This window comes from Panthera tigris, chromosome A2, assembly GCF_018350195.1.
Source record: "Panthera tigris isolate Pti1 chromosome A2, P.tigris_Pti1_mat1.1, whole genome shotgun sequence".
NCBI classification, from domain to species: Eukaryota; Metazoa; Chordata; class Mammalia; order Carnivora; family Felidae; genus Panthera; species Panthera tigris.
Genome location: NC_056661.1, coordinates 5,873,055 through 5,896,528, shown reverse-complemented (window position 1 = coordinate 5,896,528; position 23,474 = coordinate 5,873,055). Strand labels below are relative to the sequence as shown.

At 55.4% G+C, this 23,474-nt stretch overlaps 1 protein-coding gene across 1 annotated transcript in view; it reads right to left on the bottom strand.

Moving 5' to 3' along the window:
- Positions 1-14: 14 nt before the first annotated feature.
- ELAVL1 (ELAV like RNA binding protein 1) overlaps positions 15-23,474 on the bottom strand; it is a 39,427-nt gene continuing 15,967 nt past the window's right edge. The window contains exons 3-6 of the mRNA XM_042978011.1: positions 15,082-15,185; positions 9,148-9,301; positions 4,218-4,443; positions 15-1,457 (exon numbers count right to left, since the gene is read on the bottom strand). Of these exons, the coding sequence (XP_042833945.1) occupies positions 1,133-1,457; positions 4,218-4,443; positions 9,148-9,301; positions 15,082-15,185 (809 nt within the window). The 3' untranslated portion in view covers positions 15-1,132. The remainder of the gene's footprint in view (positions 1,458-4,217; positions 4,444-9,147; positions 9,302-15,081; positions 15,186-23,474) is intronic.

Sequence of the window (23,474 nt, the reverse complement as noted above, 5' to 3'; positions counted from 1 at the left end):
ACAAATCAAAGGGGTATTTCTCTCGTTGTTGTTAATAGATAACTGGCAAGAAGTAAGTACTTTTCTGCTGAGTGTTCATACGAAAGCAAAGTTTCAAAACAAAATCCGACTAAAATAGAAAACAAAACAAAACAAAACAAAGTCTAGCGCTCACGAGAAGGGATGCGAGAAATACAATGCTCAAATGTTTCTGGGGTCGTAAAATATGGAGCGGTCTTCCGCACCTGCGCCGTGTGAAATGCTCTGGGGGACTGGCGAAACGATGGGGAACGCCGGTGTCCGATGTGCGGGGCACCGTGCATGCCGTGTGTGGACAGAAATGCGGGATGTCAGGGTAGCAACACATCCTCGGGCGTGCCGGGAGCTAGGTCTGACTGGGGAATATACTGGAGTTTCCCGGAAACTCTTTGGTCCGTTCCCGCTGGCGCCTGGGCTTTAGGAGACCTGTTCGAGTCCTTCCGTGGAGGGCCCAACGTGCGGCCCCCCCTTCCCCAGCGGCGGCCCCCCCCCCACCCCGGCGGGCACCCCTGCAGGGCCCGGGGCTGAGGGAGCAGGAGGTGGCGATGGCACCTGCTCGGGAAAGCAATTTCCCGTCAACCAAAAGCAGAAATCGCTTAAAAATGGTGAAGCGGCTGAGGAAAGCACACACTCAGCATCTGTCTAACATCTTTAGTCTGGAAACTAGAACTAAAAGGTCAGGTCTTTTTTTTTTTTGGTTTTTTTTTTTCCTTTTTCTGTTTTTTTTTTGTTTTTGTTTTTGTTTTTTTTTTTTAAATCCAGTTTGTGGAGACACCGAATGAAATGAGTGTTAGACAGTCTTAGAGGGTAAAGCATGCTTCAGGTTCACCACCGTCCCGAGGGACTGGTGAGTCAATGCAGTCTACTTAGATTTCTGTTTAATATATATTTTAAAGGAAATAACTTAAGAAACTTAAATTGGTCTAACATTGTGGGATTTCAAACATTTGAACATGTCGGTTGCATCCCCGAGTATAAAAACCTCTTCACTTCTCATTTAGACTAGGACAAACACTTGTGAAAATTGGCGCAAAATGAGTTGTACACTAACAAAAAAGTTTCAACTTCTTCACTCTTAATTATCTATTCCGTACAAAAAAAAAGCATGAGCGAGTTATTTGTGGGACTTGTTGGTTTTGAAGGAAACCTGTAAGATTTTGTCCCCCAGGCGGTAGCCGTTCAGACTTGCTATGGCCATGGCGGCTTCTTCATAGTTTGTCATGGTCACAAAGCCAAAGCCTTTGCACTTGTTGGTGTTGAAGTCGCGAATCACTTTCACATTGGTGACCGCCCCAAAGGGGCCAAACATCTGCCAGAGGATCCCCTCATCGGCGTCCTGCCCGAGGTTGTAGATGAAGATGCACCAGCCCGAAGACGCGTTGCTCGGGACATTGACACCAGAAAGCCCACTCATGTGATCTACACCCATAGGGGAGAACCTAGCAAACAGAGAGCACAGCATGCAGGTCAAGGTCATGCAGGCCGGCGCGCCCCCATCCGTCACGGGCAGGAATTCAGCATGGGGGGAGGGGGCTCCCTGCACTACAGACCGTGGACCCTGGGGAGAGACACTTGTTGCCCACAGAGGGTCAGAGCCTCGACCAGCTTCCCTGGGAGCCATGCTCCCTCCAGTACCTTCCATCACTGGGGGTGGGGGTGGGGGGAGTCCCAGGCTTCCCCTAGCTGAATGACAGAAGCTTCTCCGCGTACTCTCGGGTGTTGTTCCACCCTCGGACCTCCCTGGAGGAAGCTCGATCCTCATACTCTATGCCTCCGTATGTGTGTACGTCAGGGAGTGGGGAGCAGGATTTTTTTCCTTTTCTTTCTCCAAATTTTCTATCTTGCCCTCATCTTGGCTGCCCCTGCTGGAGGGTCCCAGGCGAGCACACCCCTTGAAGGGCCACCGCAGGGCCCAGGGAATTCCTTCCCACAGCTCCAGGCGACCTTCCGCTGCTGGCTCATGGCATCCCAGAAGCAATGCCTGCGGCCTGCAGGTCTGCCAAGCTGTACCAAAAGTGTGGGCCTCTTTCCAAAGCAACGCTTCCAGCTGCATAAAAAATAAGCCTTCTACAAATGTGTGGCCACTGCAGTAGGACTAAGGGAGAAGACAAAATCGTTACTGAAGCCACACAGCCCTCTGAAAGGCTTCGGAAATTAAAAAGTAATGGCCTTAGGATCAGCTTAAGACTACCCAAGTGTGACAGAGCGTCTGGGGGGCCGCACCGTGCAAGAAACAAGAAACATGACCTGCTCTAAAATAAAACCAGGCTTCGCGCTGTGGGGCTGACCCAGGGGTAAGCAGGTGCTTTCAAGGGCCATCAACAGATTCATTCTTTTGACGGACATAACAACAAGACGGACCGACCAGCTCCCCAGGTGCAGCCCACTTATCCAGGGGATCTCTTCAAGGCAGGTATGGAAGAATCAAGACACATCACTGGCCATGGCTTTGAATGTACGGGAGGAATTTTAAACAGCTTGCATCAGGAGGTCGGAGTTGGTTCAATGACTCCAGTGGCTTGTTACTGGTCTCGACTCAACAGGGACCACAGTGGCACTGAAGGGGGTGGGTAAAGGCACCCTTGTATCTGTGTGACATTAAGCCAAGCTGGTTTTCAATAAAAACTGGAAAGACGTTCTGACTTTAATGGACTTGTCCCCCGCCTCCAGTTTTGTGGGAAACCAAATGTGGGTCCGAGTTAAACTAGCTAACCCGAATCGTCATGTACCTGTTATACTGAAAATAACCTGAAGTCTTACCTTACTATTTTCTATTGACGTGATTCTCATTCCTATTAATTATTGTTAGTTGGTTTCTCCCCTGCTAACTGGAGCTGATTTCTTTCATCCTGGCTGCAGTGAAACCTACCTCCCATTCTTTTCTCTGATGTACAAAGGAGACCTGAGCCCTTCTTCAGTATTTGCGGGGGGGCGGGGGGGGGGGAGGTCTTTCCTGCTGTGAGATGCAGACTGTACTCTCCCCTCGGCTGGGCCTCTCTCCCTCTTGCTCTCATCTTAGTCCGCCTTCCAGTGGCCAGTCTTTCCTCACACCTTTCCTGCCATCCTTGCTTCCCTCTGTCTCTCCTCGCTGTGAGCCTCTAATTGTCAAGACCCCTTTCCTGCCTGGCCAGCAGTGTTGGCTGCTCTGGTCCCCTTTCTTTTCTGTTTCTCCTTCCTGTGACCAAAGTCCCCGCCTCCTCCCGTACCCTCTTCCCTGCTCGTCCAGTCTGGTTACTGGGAACCTGCTGGACACTGCCATCCACACGTCCCACCTGACCAGCAGTGACACAGACTATGTCAGCTGGCCTTCAAACATGGATTTACCTCACTTCCATCCCAAGACGCTTCCCCGGCCTTTGTCTTTAAACTAGAGAAGCCAATGAGGGAAGGCTAGCTTTGGAACCTGAGCCGAGTTGAGAACTCTGCGTTACTAGACGCTACTAGACGTTACTAGGCCTCCCCAGGGGGCCTCTGTGCAGGGTTTTGCCCAATGTCTCCAAGACAGAGATGGGAAACCTGCAAAGTCGCAGAGATAAAGATCCCTAACATGCCTCACGCCACTGATGGAGGTTTTGACAAAAACAAAAACCAAGTGGCCTGGAAATCGGGACTGCCACTGCTTGTGAAGCAGAACACGCCCGATTTTGGAGCCCAAGTTCCTGACCCTCATCGTCTCTGTTCTGCTAGAGCCTGGCAACTGGAGTCATTTTCAGTCTGGAAAGACGAGGGAATGTCAGAAAACCTTTCGCCTCCAGGGCAGGGCTTTTAAAACAGAAGCCGTGTGATATTTAGAGATGCAGGTGAGCGCCCAGGTAGGTGAGTGAGAGGGCTACCTGAGGGCTGGGAGCAGGGGCTGCACGCCGAGGAGGAGAGCAGCTCTCCCCTACGCACACCCGAGGCTGCATCTTCTGGCTGCTACACTCATGGCCCCGAGCTCCGGCCACTGAACACCGGGCCCTGGGGCGCTACGTGCTCTGCCCCCGGGGGCGGGGGGCTGGCTGGAGACGCGACCACCTTTTGGATTCCACTTCAGGCAATACTCGGATGGACACAAACGCCTTTCACACAGACACCTTCCCATGGGGGCAGGGGCGTGAAGACACAGTGATTCTGAGCGCGGCTTTCTGACCAGCCAGGTGGACCCGGCCGGCCCGCGGTGGGAAGAGCTGGGTTGATGAGAGCGCCGCCTCCCGACCCACCTGAATCTCTGCGCCTGGTGGTGAACGGGGCCTCCGAACCGTCTGGCCGGCGAGTGGTAGAGCTGGGAGAGCAGCGCCATGTTTTTGTTCTGGTTGGGGTTGGCTGCAAACTTCACTGTAATGGGCTCGGAGGAACCTGGGGGTTTATGACCATTGAAACTGGTAATTGCCTCTTCTGCTTCCGAACGTTTGTCAAACCGGATAAACGCAACCCCTCTGGACAAACCTTTTTAACAAACCAACAAAAACGGAGTTAGGGGAGAAAATACAAGGAGTTTTAAAACTGAAAAGCAAAAGCGAAGTCAGTCAGCTATGGTTTCAAATCAGGTAACGAGGCAAACAAAAATGAATCCTAAACATGGAAATGAACGAATGAACTTAAAAAAAAAAAAAACAATGACCAGCAAGATTAAGCTTTCAGACGTCCTTCTGAGTTGAAGCAGCAACTACACAGCCTCAGTGCCAACAGACATTCTGGTGACAGATGTCCCAGACCGACACCCCAGCCTCTTTCTTACAAAAAAAAAACATGCTGGAGGAGAGGACACCCTCCATCGCTCTCAGCGCCCACCAGGTAGGGCCTGCAGGGTTCTCCCTGTGCTCCGGGGCCCCGCGGCCTGCCCTGTGAACAAGGAGTGACGGTGGCTCGTGTAGCCCAGCCAGGCCTTTGTAGGCTGTCCCCGCCCCGGCCGGCCTGACAGAGTCCCTGCTCACTCAGTCTTTACCATCCCCAGAGGGGACAGAGTCCAGTGAACAAGCCTCGGCCCACAGCCCTCTCCTCCTCCTGCCCTCACCTCACTCACCTTTGGGATGTTCCATTGTTAATGTCCTAGGACTGCCTAGAATTGAGTGAAGCCCCTCGCTCTCCCCCAGAAAACTGCTCAGGTGCACACAGTGGTGCTGCCACCTGCCCGCAGACTCCCCGCAGGTTAAGACTCCCTGCCTGGGGCCCACACCAAACCTGTCCTTGTTCCCGAGTGGGAAGGGCCGGGGCCCCCTGCAATGGTGTCCAGCTGCCTCAGGAAGGCACCATCTCTCGCCACATAGACTGAGCCACCTGCAGTCAAGCCCTGGGTCCCTGCTGTAACCCAATCCCTCGACAGAGCAAGAATGTGGACCGGGACCAGGCTGCCTGAGATCCAAGGCCCTGCTGAAGGTCTGGCCAGCCCAGCACAGGTTCAAGACCCGCACAAACCGGGCAGAAGAGGGGTTTGGCCATCCTCCACCCCAATCCATCCATGTTCTAGGCCTGGGAGGAACGATGACAACTGTCCCCTGCAGAACTAGATGAACAGGGTGGGGCTGGGGAAGAGGCCTGGCTCCTTCTCCTGGGGAGAACAGGGGTCAGGTGGGAAGATCAAAATGCAGTGGAGAGGTGACAGCCGAGGGCGAGTCCTGGATGTGCCCTGGTTGGGGGACTGTAGCAGACAGCCCTATCCTGCACATTCTCATCCGGACTGCCAGTTATAGCCTGCCTGGGGTCACGTTTCCGTCTCTAGACAAAGGCCTTCAGCTCCCAGTGCATGACAATTACCAAAGCAGGACAGCCCAGGATCTGGGGGGGTCACCAGCTAAGTGAGCACACCAGATGCCCCCCCCCCCCAAGCAGCTTCATCTCCCACACCTTTCTTTACCCCTTCCCAGAGTCCCACCAAGTGCCCCACGATGGGCACAGGATGTGGGTCTCCCCAGCTGGCCCAAGGGCCGCAGAGGGGCACAGAGAGGCTCAGGCATGCCAGGTGGGATGCTGAAGTGACCAGTGTCACGGTGAGAGGCATGGCCGCCCACTGTGCACCTAGAATCCCATGCCTGGGCCTGGGCCCCATTCAAGCAAGTAGGCAGCAGTCAGGGAGCCTCAGGCCAAGGAATCTCGGTCTACAACTGTAACGCACAGTGGACACTCCATGGTGAGTCCAAAAGCACGTATCCCAGCTCACCCAACTGGGAACCTGCCCCTCCTGGTCTCCCCCCAGTACAGTGCCCTGGGAGGGCACACAGCTGCCCCCAGTGGCTTCAAGGCTGCCTCCATCTGGGCTCCACGATCGTTGAAATATATATAAATTTAAAATTCACCGAAGACACTCATTGAATTCATGAGATCCAACCTGACAATTCACATGTGTGCCAAGAAAATTCTAGAGCCTCAACTCATTTTCAATTTCAGTTCAGAAGGAACACCTAAAAACACACACTCAACACACACTGTTTTTATTTACTCTTGAACAGCATGAATGGCACCTTTGACAGACAGACGCCTGAATGGGTATTTAACTTCAGGCAAAACACTGACAGCTGTCGCTGGCTGGCTCTGGCAGGAAGCTGCCCTCGGGGAGAAGGTTCCATCCTAGTGATAAGGACCTTGAGATGGAACAGAGGAAAAGTGTGTGTGCGGTGTGGTTTCCCTGTTTGGTTTTGTAAAATGACTTTCAAATGGAAACCGCCCAAGTGAAACGAAGACAACCCAAGAGAGAAAATGTCAGTATGAGGGAGAACATGTTCACTAAATGATCTGATGAGTAGACACCCTTTGAAGGGGGCCCGTGGTGGTATTTTTTTCCCCCTCTACTGTTTTTAGAATCAAGAGCAGAGGTCAATCAATGGCATGATCTCCATATGAGTAACCTATAAGGCTCACAATTAAAACAGGTAAGAAAACAAAATTTAAAAATTAAGTTCTGTCAGCTGTTAAGTTTTTCCAAGAGCGATGCCCCATCCCTTTAATGCTACAAGGCACATCATATGGAAGCAAACTGGACCCACAAACCCGCCAGCATTGCTAGTCTCTGCCCTCGTCCCCTGGGACTCCTTGGGTCCCAGCAGAGAAGCCCCGCTGGTGGCCCCCTCTGGAGCAGAGGATAGAATGGAAGTCCACAGTCCTGGGGGTCCACCGTTCTAACTCCCCAATTCAACACCCCAGGCCTGGACAGGGAGCCCCAGGGACTCCCTCACATCTCCCCTCCTTCTGGGCCTCACAAAGATTCTGAAGACAGTCCCTCTGCTGTTCAGCAGAGGCTGGTGGGATGCCTGAGAGAGCATGAAGTGCCCATGGACGCCACTCTGAGTTCACGGCTGAGCCCGGGGGGCAATCCTGATGTCTAAGAGATACCAGCCCTACAGAGGGAAAGGAGACCAAATGTCCCACAAATGGCTGAGGGGAACTGTCTGTATAAGTGACCTCCCTCAGGGTGGTGAGAGCCACTGGGTAAAGCTAGATGTCCGGGGTGGGGGTGTTCCTGGAGACAGCCAGCTCCACTCAGTCATGCTGGGCTGGACAGACACAAGTAGAGGCAAAGCGGTATGTATGACACGTAGAAAAGGAGGGCGATGGAAACAGAATGTGGCCCAGCGTGGTCATACCATCCGGGTCCCCAGGCAGCCCACACAGGTGCTCCTATGCAGATGGGGCTGAGGACAAACACATACACTGACCAGCCCACTGCATTGTTCCTTCTCAATTGGCACTTGAAGGTGAGTACGGGGGGCTTCAAGGACCCCAGGAAACTGTCCTGGTGTGGACCAAAGGGGTTGACACCAAGTAAACAGGATCCTCACCCTCACCCCTCTCCCCGCCCCAGAGCACAGCTGCAGAACAGAGGCCGTGGTGTGGTCCTTGTCCCTCCGGCAGAGCCTGGTGTCAGAGTGGGCATCTGCACTAGGCACAGGGCTACCCGGCGAGCTGCACCTGTGGACCACACTCCAGAAGCCTCCCCTTCCACTCAGGCCTCCGGGGACTCGAGCTGCTTATGCCTCAGGACTGCAGCCTGGGCAGCAGGGCCAGCAGATGCGGAGCTGAGCTTCCAGAGGAGGGGTGGAGAAGGGAGGGCGAGTAGTGAGGCTGCCCACCCCAAAGCACACAGCTCGGAGGGACAAGGACGATGTGTGTGCGTCTCTAACCCCATCTGTCACAGGCCAGAAGGGCCCAGCCCACCTGCTCTCTGGGATCTGCTCTGCAGCCTCCTAGGGGCGCCGCTGGCCTCTCGGAAGGGAGTCACCTCACAGTTATGACTCCCTGGGACCAAACTACCCAGTGTTTGTTTTCACATCACAGCCAAGGGGGGCGGGGACATGGAAGAACATGAACATCAAACGCAGATCATTCTAATGGCTTCTCTGAGCTCTGTGAGCGGTTTGTCAACAGATTCCCACTCCTGGTTGGGGCAGAACAGAGGAGTCCTACAGCAGGTGTGGCCCAAGCTCACCTCTCCCCAGACAGAGCCACGCACGGGGCTTGACAGCAGATGTCCTGACCCCAGTGCCCAGGCCAGTGGGGTGGGCAGGCTGCACGGTCAGGACTGGCACCAGCCTCCTGCGCGGGGCTCTCCCGGGGGCAGGTGAGGGGCCTCCGCTCGGCTGTGTCTGATGGCCTCGTGCAAGGTCCAGAGCCCAGGCTGCTAATGTCCTGGGCTGAGGTGACCTGACAGGGGCTGGAGAAGTGGCCAGGCTGGTCAGTGAGGGGAATTTACTGCCTTGAGCTCTCTGAGCTTTGGATGTGCTACCCGAGGGGGACATCCAAATCATGGAGACGACAACAGCTCCTCAGAAGCAGCTACCTGTGGCTTCGGGCCAGTCAAAAGTAGGGACTCTGGGTCATGAGTGAAGACTGTCCCACACTGCACCCCGAGTGCCTGAAATAAGAGCTGTCGCGAACGGCTGACTGGTGGCCTTTCCGCCCGTTCACAGGCCAGGCTGGGCCATCTGGGTGCTTGAGGAAAGGTGCCAGGATCTCTTGGTGTTTTCACCATAAAATGCATCAAACTGCATCCTCCGTCCCCGGACTCGTAAAACAAAAGCCAGTGTCTCCTCATTCTGATTCTGTGCTCCCTGGTGGAAGAACTACTGACGCTGAAAATCAAGCAGTGGTTTGTCTTCCTGGAAACTCTGGAGTCCGTCTGGAGGAAAACCTCACCCACATCTGGGCCACCCACCGTACCTGTGGTCTGATCCACGAGGACCCGGGAGTTGATGATTCGCCCGAACCGAGAGAACATATCCTCCACATCCTTTTGGGTCATGGTCCTTGGGAGGCCACTGATGTACAGGTTGGCGTCTTTGATGACCTCTGAGCTCGGGCGGGCATACGACACCTTGAAAACAAAACCACTTTCTGGGGTTAGGGCAGGTGTGTGGCCAAAGCATCGAGGGAGACGGGGTTAGATTTGGGGGGCGAGAAAAAGCCACGCTTCTGGTGAGAAATCATTCCAACACTCACCATCTGCGGCAGCATGCGTGAGAGCTCACGCGGGCCAAGCCACGAGCCAGATGGACACCCCGTAGCATTTTCTCACCTGGACTTCACGCCCCACAATGAGGCAGACACAGTCTTAGTTTCAAAGCCGAGAGACTGAGGGCCCACGGGTGGCTGCAGACAGGGCCAGGACTCAACCACGGCCGTCTCTCCTACCGTGGCCTCTCCCTTCTCTGGACAGTGAAGAGCCCAAAGGGCAGCAGGCAAGGGAGCTGGGTGCTGCTGGGGGGGGGGGGGTGCGCGGCGACACCACCTGCCAACAGGCAAACCTACCACTGGAGCCCACGGGGGACCCTGGGGTGCTGGGGAGCCCGCAGTCTAACACTCAGTGTTTGACGTTAAATGACTCCATACTTTTTGGGGTTTTGTTCTGCAAAACCGAGTAAACCCTGCAAGGAACTTCTGCGGCCGCTCAGATAAGACGGTAGGTGTGTGCATAGACTCGGGAGGCTTCAGGGGCTGATGGCAAGATAGGCCTTGGTGCTTTCCCAGGTCAGCGTGATGGCTGTGGATGGCCATGGACCGTGCAGGCCAGCAGGGATGGGAGGGGCGCCTGGGTGGCTCAGTTGGTTAAGTTGATTGCAGCTCAGATCATGATCTCACAGGCATGAATGAGATTGAGCTCTCTCGGCTCTGAGCTGGGCCTGGAGCCTGCTTAAGATTCTCCCTCCCTCTGCCCCTCCCCCCACTCGCACAGGGGCACTTGGGCCCTCTCTGTCTCAAAAAACAACAAAAAAAAGGAGGGATGGGACAAAGGCCACACCCCTGCTGGGAAGGAGCAGCTGGGACAAGGCCCCTGTGTGGCCTGAAGGGACAGGGCTCAATGACACCCAATGGAGTCAGATCTGAGTCAGGAGGCTGGGAAATAAGAAGGGAGGAGGCAGGGAGTCATGCTCTGGAAGGGTCGGGGACTGGAACCTATGCACAATAATGCTCTCTCTGAGAGTCACAAGCTCAGGAGACCAAGAGCCTGAGACCATAATCCAGGAACTGACACGACCTCTCAGGCGTCACCAGGCAGCACAAGGTCACAGACAACAGGTGTGTTCTCACTGCAACGCTCAGGCCTGCCAGAAGGGGCAGAAGTGTGGCCCCTCAGTGCCAAACACGTGGGCAGGAACACACTGCCCCCCACCCCACACCGGCCCCAGCATTCACGTGCTTGCTGAGTCCAAATCTATGACATTACCTAAGAGGCGACAACAGACACAACCTTTGCCGGCAGAGCAGAATGTGGTCCAGCAGGAGACAGAGAACGAATGAGAAATTATGTGGTGTGGTCAGAGCCCAGCTTCCCCCAGAGAGGTGCCGAGGATCATGGAGACTGAACGTCAGAGAGTGGAACAAAAGTGGCCCTGATCTGATTGGGAAGATGCCCCAGAGCACCAGGTCCTGTTGGGGGCAGGCGGCCTCCAACCAAGTGGGGCAGATATGGCTATGTCCCCTGAGATAAAGAGGCCACCTTGGCCTGCGGGCTCTCCCCAGCACCCTCCAAAGCGGCAGGTGGCTGACCAGTCCAGTTGGGGCTTGATCACGCTCCTCAACTTCCAAAGAAGGGTGTCAACTCTCACATCTGGGCCTCAACTCTCCAGGTCTGCATCGCCAGCCCACAGAACACCCCCATTCAAACTCTTGCCAGAGGACGTGGCTGCAATTTTTGGCTGTCCCATTTCACCAAAGGCCCCAGTCAGCGGCCAAAGCGGGAGGCCAGGCCTCCCACGACCATCCTGTCTGGCCCTCTGCAGATCTGTCTGGATGGGGCTACATCTGGGGTCTGCCCTTGGCCTTTACTGAAGGACACTGTGGGAAAGAGCATCCTCAAACCAAGACCCTGGCACCGGGGAAGCAGTGCAGAGGCTGGTACTGACCATGATCATCCCTCGATGAAGCCCCAGAGAGAAAAACGCCTTCTACAGCCAAATGTGCTTCTGACAACAGGTTCTTCGAGGCCCCCGACCACCACCGCAGCTTTCCCTCCCTCTCCGGCCACTATCAAGTTCAGAGTCAGGTCAGCCTCCAAGAAGACTGCACTGGAGCACCTGGCGCCCCAGAGGCTCCATGACACGGGGTCTCGGCATCACCTGCTCCTCTGCCCCAGGCAGGTCTTTTCCTGGCACGTGCTCACGAAACCTTCCTATAAAGGGCTGTCCCCCAACAAATTCATATGTCGCAGTCCTAATCCCACCCCGCACAGCAGAACGAGGCCCTATTGGGAAAGAGTTGTCACAGATGTAACTCATGAACATGAGGTCACACCGGAGCAGGATGGGCCTCAAATCCAGTAACTGTGCCCTCAGAAAAAGGGGGAATTTGGACAAAGGTGCGCACAGGGAGAACGCCAAGTGAAGACGCAGGCAGCGGCCCAGGTGATGCTTCCATGAGCCTAGGACCGCCAGAGTGGCCAGCGACCCCCAGGCCAGGGGAGAGCCCGGGACAGACTCTCCCTCATGGCCGCAGAAGGAACTAACCTGGCCACACACCTTGGTCTCGGACGTATGGCCTCCAGAGCTGTGAGGACAAATCCCTGTTAACACCCCCACCCCCCAAGACCATTTGTGGTGCTTTGTTATGGCGGTCCTAAGAAACAAACCCACTTGCCTGACCACCTGATTCGCCCCGGAGCCCCCCACCCACAAGCAGTGCCCAGCCCCCTTCACCACCGCGGCCTCCATGTAAATGTTCCCCATGACATTTATCTTGGTCTGACATCCTATATGTTTCACTTATTTAGCTGTGTAGAACACTCGATGAGGGCACAACTTTTGTCTTTGCTGCTGTATCACCAGCACCTAGAACAGATGCAGGTGGACAGCAGGCATTCAGCGACTAAATGCCGAACGAGGGAATAAAAGCAACTGCTGTTATTATTAATAACGCCCGCCTAACTGCACCGCAGGCTCCTGGGCTCTGTTTGCGGCTAATCCAAGCTACACTGTTCTGGTTCCTGGTGTTCACCTCCCACGTTGGGCTGGGGAAGCTGCCAGGCAGGGGTGGTAAGTACCCAGAGCCGCAGCACTCGTTTCAAACCCTGACTTTGCCCCGCTCTACCTGTGTGACCTCGGGAGACCTGTCACAAGTCTACACATCAGCTTCTTCAACCCTAAATTGGGGATCATCTCTCCCAGGCTGGGGTGAGGAAAACAGAGACAAGGTATGGAAGGACCTGGCCCATTACAGGCCCTTGACAGGTACCGGTCATGTGAATCACACAAGATCAGTGCTGTGCCACACTTAGCCTGTCACCTCCACACACACACCCAGTGGGGTTGTCTGGACTGCCGTCACAGGGCACAGGGATCAGGAAACTCCTTACACCCTACTCAGATCAAGGAATGACGTTACAACCGCAGAGGACAGAGTGAATGCCAGTGAGGTCAAGGGCACATCCAGGCGGGCCGCGGGGTGCCATGATCGCAGAGCCTGGGGGCAGGCAAGCCTTTGGAAAGGTCCTGCCTTTGTGGGTGAGAAGTGGGGCATCAACCTTGGGGGTAGCCTGCAGTTCCCGTAACGTGCCAGCCAGTATGTCTCCTGCAGCACACCTGTGTCCATAAGAGGCACACGTTGAGCCCTGTAGACACCTCTGCCCAGAACACCCTCGTGTCCCCACCCCGGCCCTCCTTACCCCTACCTCCTCCTGCTCTCCTATGTCTCAACTCTGACTTTGAGGGAAACTCTCAGTGCCTTACGAGTCGGGTGGAGCCCACGTGAGGTCCAGTCAGATGGTGGTCTGGGAATTAACATCTGTGTTAACACGTGAGCTAGCTGAGGGCACCCATCGGCCATGGAACCCAGCGCCAGGCAGAGGGCTTGGCCCCCAGAACACGCTTGTGTAATGAAGAGTTTTCAGCATTTGAATAAGAGTAACTGTCTGCCCTCCTGGCATTAGCAAACATTTTCTAAATACAACAGATCTTTCCTAACAGACTGGGAGCTTTGGGCTGAGAATAAACAACGCGGAGCTGGTGGAGAGGAACAAAAGTCACTAGACACGTGGAAAGGCTGTGACATGTGGCTTCCTTCACCAGGCTCCACAGTGGAAGGAGCCTCTGGGAGCCCGTGCTGGCCACAGAGATGTGTGGGCAGTGCTCCTGCCCTCGGGCACCACGCGACACGCAGGTCTAGTCCACAGGGGGGTTCAGGGACGATTAAACCACTGAGCAATCCATATCACAAACACTTCAACAGCAGAAATGGAACACCGCCCTCCAAATGAACAGGTGCTGCGAACAGCCAGACTGCAAGACTTCCCTGGCAGGCGGGAAGAAATCCGGGTTCCCAGGGCCACCCCACAGTGTGACTGGGGAGGCCCAAGCCGCAACCCTGGGAACCTTTATGGCAAAAGCACCCCAGGCGGCTCTGATGTCCAGGGAAGCTTAGGAAGCCCAGCCCCGATACAAGGCCCAAGAGGGACCTTTCTGGACACCCACATGAAGCGGAGGGATGGGAGATGGGGTGGGAGGACCCGGCAGGTCCAAAGGCTCAGAGGGCAATCTCACTCCATGTGGCTTCCTGTCGAGGGAGAGGACGCCGGCAGGCACGCGTCTCGGGAACAACGGCTGACCTGCCAGATCTACAGGTGGAGTGGGTGGGCATGGTACCCCAGGCTGCTGCAAGAAGCAAGGTCAGGGCACCAGCCTGGGGCAGTGGGAGGAGGCCTATTCGAGGAGGGTGCAGTAGGGAGTAAAGGTCGGGAAAACACCAAAGTCGTCCAGGTTGGGTCTGGAGCTGCACAAGATCACATGAGCCAGAGGACAGACACATGGGGATGGGGAGGAGACGGGGCTCTGGACCAAGAGCAGGGTTGGGGGGTAAGTGGCCGCAGCTGAGAACATGAGGGCGGGGGACCTGCCCGCTCGTCCCAGGAAGCCACCACAGCCCTTCAACTGGGAGTGACTCTGGTGGCTCCCTTGCATCCCTCAAGTCACCGGTCAACACGAAGCCACCCCCCAGAACATCCCCCGCCATGTACCTCCGCAACACTTACCTCTGCCACACGGGACTTTCGGTTTATTATTGGAGCGTGCTCACACACATGCGCGTACACACACACACGCCCCTCCACGAGAGCAGGAATTCATCTGTTCACTGTCTGACACATAGCAGGTACTCAAGAAACATTAGCAAATGCATGTTCGATGACCTGGCTGTGACTGGGGAGGAAGGGAGAGACCTTGGCAGGGAGGGCGTGAGGGACAATGCTGCTGCTGTCGCTGCGGCAACAAACCAGGAGGGAACAGGAGGGCAAGGCCAGACACATGCTCGCTCGGCACAAGGACAGCACACCCTGGGCCGGGGAGAGGACTGCCCTCGATTAAGTGCCCTTCACGGTGACTCTCCCTTTGCTCACGGGGCTGAGGAGGCTGAGAGGCACCAGCATGGCCTGGGGTGGTCTGACATGCAATGCTTCAACTCTAAGCAGACAGGAGGCACCCCAGATGCCCCAAATGCACCAGGGCTCCGAGAAATGGCCAAGCCAATGGTCCCTTTGATAGTGATGGTCAAGTAAGGGGAAGATCCCTCGCCCAGGTGAGGTCAGGGAGGTCGCTCCCCCAGGCCGGGGGGGGGGGCCAGCACAGACCCCTGGAGGCCAGGAACGAGGTGGCGATGGCAGCTCTTTACCTTAATGGTTTTTGACTGGAGCCGCAGGCCATTCAGCGTGTTGATCGCTCTCTCCGCGTCCTTGGCAGTCACGTAGTTCACAAAGCCATAGCCCAAGCTGTGCCCTGTGTGGGAGAACACGTGCACACTGGTAAACCGGCCGACAGCCAGGGAGGGTGAACAGGACCATGTGCGACTGGGCTCCAAAGGACAAGGTCGTTAAAAGCCATGGCCTCCTGGAAGTGGGGTTAGAAGACCCACGGTCACCATCTATACCGGTTTTTTGTTACGCTTCTTTGGCTGACACGTAAATTTTCTACAATGGACAAGTGTTACTTTTGTTAATGTTTTTTTTCTTTAAAAGGGCTGTTTGAAAAGAAACACTGTGCTACTAATGGCATCCCGTGGAACCTATCACAAAAGCAATGATGATGATCGGTGCCCCCAGTCCCGGCTGAGATGTGGGGACTCCAAGGGTGAGGAGAGAGGACGGTCACGAGTGGGCGAGATGGGCAGGTGGGGAGAGCTGCATGATGGCCACCCGTCTGCGTCCAGGGGTTTCTCCCCTGCTTGCACCCCAACAGCGGGAAGGCTTGCTAGGCTCTAGTGCCACCCAGTGCTGGTTCCCTCACTTGCCCGAACACCTACAACCCAGCTAAAAAGCGGATGACGTGGAGCACAAAGGGAAGCTGGAGCTGAGGGAAGTCCCCGGCCGGCCGTGCACCTGCCTTCACGGCCCCACCCAGGCCTCCAGGCTTCCCCTGGCAGCGGCTGTCATGTGACAGCACCATCAGCCCAAGTCCAAGGGATAACAACACCTGAGCTCTTCCCAAAGGAAGCCAAGGTTACGCGTGGGTGTCCCCACCTCTTCTTTGGGAAACACTGAAGTGGCAGGAGTGACCACCAACGGCATGCTACGGGAGGGATGCAGCCCAGCAGGGGAGGGGCTGTGGGTTCCCAGGAGCCCAGAGAGCAGCCAAGGCCTAGGGGCCCAGTGGAAGGAGGCCTGTCCTTTCGCTACAGAGGACAGACAGGAGGCGGCCCAGAGAGGAGAACCAACATGCCCACTGCTTACCCACCCACACGCCGTGCTGGCGGGCAGCCACCGAATGCTAGGCATGGCTCTGGGCACAGAGATAGAGTGGTGAGCTTCGCTCCATTCCTCTGGTTGGTGGAGGGCGATAACAAGCAGGTAGAAAACATGCCAGGCCTTGAGCCGCATGAGGCGGGGGTCTCTGGGTGCCGGCTGAACCCAGACCCTCAGGTGGATAATGAGATGTGGCACCCAGCAGAGAGCCTAACCCAGTTTTGCCACTTCTTAAAAAAAAACCCTAAACACTTTTATTTTTTTGCATCTAAAGAGAAATTACAAAGATAATAGAAAGAGTTCCCACAGACCCCATACCCCGTTTCCCCTGGTGGTAACATCTTATATCCAGATGGGACATCTGTCACAACCGAGGAACCAATGCTGATACATTACAATTAACCACAGTCCACACTTGATTTAGATTGCCTCAGTTTCCCCCCAAAGTCCTCTTACGTCCCAGGAGGCCACACAGGATCTCACGTGACATGTAGTCCGTCACGTCTCCTTAGGTTGCTCTTGGCTGGGACAGCTCTCAGACTTTCCTCGTTTTTGATGACCTTGAGAGTTTCGAGGAGGACTGGTCAGGAATTCTGTAGACTCTCCTGCAGCTTGGGTTTGTCAGATGTTTTTCTCATGGCGAGACTGCAGTTGGTGACGGGTTTTGGGAGGAAGACCCCAGAGCGAGGGGCCCTCCTCCTGACATCGTACTGGGGGCTGCGTGCTGTCACCATGACCTATCGCTTTGTTGGTGTTGGCGCTGGCCAGGATCCCCTGAGGCCGGCGGTTCCTCCACTGAAAAGTCCCCCCCTCCCCAAAACCGTAGGCTTTGGAAGGAAGTCCGTGCGTGGCCCATGCCCCAGGAGCACCTCGCGGAGGTGTACTCCCTCCTTCAGGGCACAGCAACTACACAAGCCACCTGCAGTGCTGCACGGGCCGCTTTCCTTTTGAAACAAACAAACCCAAACCTGCCCTTCCACAACCATATTTCTAACAAAACCCCATGGGTCTCAGAGACTTATTAGCTCTTAAACCCCAGAGAGTGAGGACCCCGAAGCAGCGGGGCTGTGGGGCTGGCGCCCAACTAGCAAGAAAGTCAGAATCAGAAGTTCAGAAAACAGTACAGAAAACCACAACTGGCTCCAGGCTGGGAACTTTAGGGCCCTCGCAAAAGGTCCAAACTGCAAACATTAAAGCTGAGAATGCAGAATGTCTATGGTACAGACTCCTGACTGAACTCCAGGCTTGCTGGGATTTTTACTCCCAAACACCTGCTCTCCAACCCCTGCTCTGCCCATCTGTCACCACGCCCAGGCCATGGAGCCCGTTGGCCTGACCGCCGGATGGACTCTGCCTCTTCGGTCGGCACGACCCACACTTGTGTCTTCTCGTCTTTCTGCTCTTCCCACAAGGCCAAGCCCAACCCTAGACCACCGATCTCCTCCACTGCCAGTGCCACAGGTGGCCCAAGTCCTGCTAGGGGAGACCAGACACTGATGAGGACTCGTACCTGGGCCACACTCCTGTGTCTCAGCCACAGCTGGCTGCTCTTGGCATATAAACATGAGTCCTGCCCGACTCTCGGGTCCTGATTCCTCGCCTCCCAGGCACTTGGTGGCCTGGCCCCAGGGTGGTCACTGCAGACTGCCAGTCTACCAAGGCAGTCTGACCATCAGGTGCCACCCCCAGAGACGGTCAGGACGCAGCTCCCCGAGCTCTCAGCGGCACTGGGGACTGCCGACTCACTTGAAGGGTCACCTCCCCCAGAATGGAACAGCAACGCCAGGTTTTCTTTCTCTGGGTTTTCCTTCTCCCCAGCTGTCCCTTCCCAAGCTTAGTCTTCTACCCATCCCACTGAGATGACCCCCAGGTTTCTGCCCTTGGCTCTTGTGCCAGCCGCACTCTTCCTGGGTAGCCTCCCAGGACAACTGCCAACGTCACCCAGGAAGTCACACACCCTCAAGCGGCCACTGCCTCCTTTCCTAGGCCTGCTTCCCCTCCGGTTCTCGTCAATGAGTTGACAAGTATTAAGTGAGCACCTACTATGTCCAGGCCCCAGGCCAGGCTGGCCAGGGGGTTTGATGATCACAGTGGAAGACAGTTTGCGCCTTAACGGTTCACGGGGCCAGCCGACGGCAAAGCAGCAAGAAACTAACCAACAAAACTGCCGCCCGGGGGGCTATAAGGAAAATTTCCACGGTGGTGTGAGGGACTCATGGGTGTGAGGGCCATGGTGGACAGGGTGGTCAGAAGCACCCAGTGAGGAGCCAACACTTGCGGCATGACCCTGGGATGGCTGGCGGCAAGCAGCCCAGACAGAAGAGCAGGTGCCAAGCCCGTGAGGCAGAGGAGACTTTGGTGTGTTCCAGGAAACGAAAGGCAGCCAGCACAGTCGAACAAGACGAGCTGGGGAATGGCCCAGGGGTGGCTGCTGGGTGGGGGTGGGGGTGGGGGTGGGGGGGACAGGCTGCCAGGCAGAACCCGGGAGCGAGGCTGGGTAGGGAGGTGCCGGGGGGCGGGCAGAAGGCAGAGCCACCGAAAGGCCCACGGATGGGCTGCTGTAGGAGGGAGCTTCATGGGGAGGGACCTCTGTACACCCTGTTCTGGGCTGGCCCTGTCCCCTGAGAGTCTATCCGACCCTCGACAGCGGGCACCTGCATGCTGTGGGAGGGAAGGCAGGTGAGGAGCGAAGAGGAGCCCTGGATGGCACCCACCGGATGAGGCCACTGGCGAAAGTGCCTAACACAGTGCCGAGTCCCTGCCTCCACCTGGCCGCTCACCATAAACCAACTGCTCTCGACTTCGGCTGCTTGCCAGAATCACCAGAGCAGTTTCTAAAAACTATCACCGCCCAGGCCAGAACCTGAACCAGTATCAGCATGGGGGTGGGGTGTCGTAAGAGTGGGGGTGGCTTCAGCAGTTTTTAAAGCCCCCCAGCGATCCCAATGTAGAGCCCAGGTTGAGAGCTGCTGCTGGAAGTGAATGAGGAAGAGTGGGGCTCCCCAGTTCTGCAGACCCTCAATGGTCTATACTCAGAGTGGGCACCTGGGGGAGGCCCTCCCTTCCCAAAGCAGGCCCCCAAGTTCCTGTTTCTCTAACAGGGTCTATAGGCCGTGCAGGGTAATGACACAGCTCCCGAGGGCCTGCCTCAAGCTCAAGGACCCAAGAGGTCAGGCAGGTGTACTTCCAATCTCCTTACGGATGATTCTCCTGTCCCTCAGACACGGTGAGCCTGCTAGAATCAAGGCCACGAAGACCCATCAGGTGCTGCTCCCTCATTTAGGGCAATGGAAGACAAGCCCTGACAGAGGAAGTTCTGAGGCCTGGTGGTGGAACAGGGGCAGCGCTCAGGCAGGGCACGGATCCTGCACAGGCTGCTGGGACTTACAGAGGGCAGGCAGGGCCTGCCTGGGGTCGGTGCTGGCAGGGGAGGTCAAGCAGACCCCCAGGGTGAAGATCTAGGGGAGGGGGAGGGGGCAGCAGATGAGAAAGAAAACGGCCAAGGATGAAGCATGAATAAACTCTGGGTTTGAGGCCAAGGGATATCCCAGAAGCCAGTGCTCCCCCCAGCTCACGCCATCCCCGCACTGCGGGAAGAGCTTGGCTTCTTTCACTTGGTCCTGAACCAGAACTGCCGTCCTCCAGAAAGCTTACGCCACAGATGTTCAAACAGCCCAGACTGGCTGACTGAGCAGGCCTGGGCAGGGCCTGACACTAGGGTGTCTCCTGGTGGCCAGCAGGCCAAGAGCCGCTGCCTGGAGAATACGGAGGCTGCCTCCTTGCGAGCACTACTCATGCCCTGCCGGGTGGCCTCTGAGCCAATGCTCTTCCATTTCCAAACACCACTCTCTCTAGACAAGGTTATTCATTTATTTTGAGAGAGAGAGCGAGCCAGCGAGCAGGGGAGGGGCAGAAAGAAAGGGACAGAGAATCCCAAGCAGCCAGCGCAGAGCCCGATGTAGAACTTGAACCCATGAACCGCGAGATCACGACCCAAGCCGAGATCGAGAGTCGGACGGTTAACCAACAGAGCCACTCAGGCACCCCTAGAAGAGGTTAAAACCTAGAGACAATGCCCTGGCATCTCGTGTTACATTTGCCATCCAGAGCAGCCAGATATAATGTTTTCATCCCTCAGTGTTTCTCAAATCCACCTGGGGTGGACAGCTGAGGGAGGGGAACACCCTGAGGACAGGCACTCCCCTGCAACATGAGAGGGCGCGTAGAGCCCAGTTCTTCCTTTATTTTAAAAAAAATTTGAGGCGTGCCTGGGTGGCCCCGTTGGTTAAGCATCTGACTTTGGCTCAGGTCATGATTTCACAGTTTGTAGGTTTGAGCTCCACGTCGGGCTCTGTGCTGACGGCTCAGAGCCTGGCGCCTGCTCTGAAGTCTGTGTTTCCCTCTCCCTCAGCCTCTTCCCCGCTAGTGCTCTGTCTCTCAAAAATAAATAAACGTTGGGGCGCCTGGGTGGCGCAGTCGGTTAAGCGTCCGACTTCAGCCAGGTCACGATCTCGCGGTCCGTGAGTTCGAGCCCCGCGTCAGGCTCTGGGCTGATGGCTCAGAGCCTGGAGCCTGTTTCCGATTCTGTGTCTCCCTCTCTCTCTGCCCCTTCCCCGTTCATGCTATGTCTCTCTCTGTCCCAAAAATAAATTAAAAAAACGTTGAAAAAAAAAATATTAAAAAAAAAAAAATAAATAAACGTTAAAAGAAAATTTTACTTTTATCTTTTTTAAACTACTTTCCTTTTTTTTTTTTTCAAAGTTTATTTATTTGGGGGGGAGGGTGCAGAGAAAAAGGGGAAGAGAGAGAATCCCAAGCAGGCTCCGCACTGTCCACAGAGTCCAACGCAAAACTCGATCCCAAGAACCCGGTGAGATCACGACCTCAGCTGAAATCAAGAGTCAGACGCTTCACCGACTAGCCACCCAGGCGCCCCTAGAGCTCTTCCTTTTTAGATGTCTGCGGGGGTTCAAGGGAAGACTTCACAGCGGGAGGAGTAGGTCTTGGGCGAGTTAATGAGACGATGAGCAAGAAACAGCGAATGCCCCCACAAGAAAGAAAATGGGCAAAGGACAAGAAGGGTATTTTATAAAAGAAGAGTACAAACAGCCACTAGAACGTCACTAGAGTGAATGACCACCCCAATCAGATGTCATTTGTGACTCAGGTTGGGCAAGATGAGAAACGCCCCTGGCCCAGTCGACGGCACGAGTGTCAACTGGTGACAGGGTCCAGGAAGGTACACACCCTCCCATCTAATGGTCCATTTCTAGAAGACCCCCAATGCGAACGAGCGGTGAGGGAAGGTTTGCACCAGGATACTTCTCAGCGGGGTTTGTAAATACGGAAATGTGGTCACAAGCTGCCGTGAACTCAGAATCTCCATACAGCAGAACACTGTGCCGCTCTTCTGACGAAACTGCTTTATGTTCAATGATAGAAAAGCATTCACAGGTACAGGAAGAAAAGTTTCCAGCACAGCTTGAGTGGTGCAAGCCCATTTTTCTAAAAACACGTAGTTGCTTATGACCACAAATGTGGAAAGAAAAAAGTATGGAAGGACACAAACCACAAAGCTAACAGTGGTGGGATTTGGGGTAATTTAAACTTTTCCTTTTTGCCTCACACTGTTGTTGTTGATATACAGAACAAAGGTGATTCACATGAAGAAAACAAAAAGCGGCCAGGCTGGCTTGGTGTGCAAGGGTTTTCCTACAGAGGGAACAATATCTGCAAAATCGTGAGACTGTAAGAGAAGGGCCTGTCTGGGGAGTGACGAGCAGCTCAGTCAGGGCTGAGAGGAGGGTGAGTGGAGAGCACAGCGGCTAGGGAGGAGGAGGACAGCGCCCCAGAGACCTGGGAGCCACAGGCAGGAGTGTGGGCTCTATCCTGACCAGAGGTGCGTGGCAATGAGCCAGAAGCCGAGCGAATGGGCTGGAGGCTGGGGACCAAGTGGCCAGCAGGACAGACAGTCCAGGAGGGTGGAGGCTGGCTCCTGGGCCATATGGCATCTGCAGAGGGGCCAGACCCCAGGCAGAGAGTGGGACAGGGCTGCACAGTAGGGCCAGCTAGGGACTGTGGATGGAACAGGCAGCAATAAATACATGTCCCCAACACGGGGCCTGGGGCCTGGCCAGCCAGAAACATGCTGCATCTTGGAAGCCAGCATGTCAGACGTTCCCAAATATTCCCGATAACCCAGCCACCACCCGTTCCTCGTTCCTCCCGTCACCAGTGCCTGGCCAATGGCTGGCACTCAATAAATATTTGCGGAGCAAATCAACATCCATGCTGATCTGCATTCTTCTCCAATCGCTAGACCTATTCATTCATTCATTCATTCATTCATTCATTCAATAAGCACTGATTATGGTCGTATCTACAGACATATGGGGTTTCTGCTTCTGAGAACCATATGGACCTACTGGACCAAAAAGTTCTAACTTCAGTACAGTGTGGAAGCCCACACTGCCAGCTGCCTGGTTGCTATGGGAACCCAGACCAGGAGCAGCATCTAATGCTGACATGGCTGAGCAGAGAAGGTGCCCTAAAGCAAGCAGGGCCGGGGACTAAGAGTTTTAAAGCAGGTGAGTGACAGGGTCACATGTGGAGTGATAAAGAGATTCCTTTGCCGCGGTGAAGAGAACCATCTGGAGGGAACACAGATGGCTGGTTAAGAGGCCAGAACGCTAGTGCAGGCAGACAGTGATGTGGCCTCATCTAGATCTGAGGCAGTGGGTGGGGGCGGGAGGAAAAGGGGTGGAAGCACCCAGAAGGATGAATGCCAGGGACACGCGTCAAAGGTCATGCTTAGATCTCTGACTGGAGTCACTGAGTGAACCTGGTGTCGTCTGTTAAGATGCAGATGCTGAGAAACAAGAAAGCAGCTGGTGGGACAGAGTCCAGGTCAGTCTGGAAAACCCTGAAGTTGAGGGGTCGAGGGGTGTGAAGCTCGGGAGACCAGTCCCCCTGACACACAGGCGGCAGACTGAGGATAAAGTGAAGCTATGGAGGGGCGTCTGCTCTCCCCAGGACGGGCTTAGGGAGGAGCAGCGTGGGAATAACCCGAAAGACTAAGTGAATGGTTGGGAAGGAGCTGCAGGAGAGGCAAAGCAAGGCCTCAGGCAGGTGGTTCGTGGGAGCCAAGGGGGAGAGGAAGCTTCCAGAAGGAAGAGGAGACAGTCCACTGACAGCTCTGTGAATGGGAGGGGAGGGAGGACAACAACTAGTGGTTCTCACAGGGAGGAGGGGGAGGATTCTGGGGACACCCGGTAATGTCTGGGGCATGTTTCAGTTGTCGTGACTCAGAAGATGCCACGGGACATAG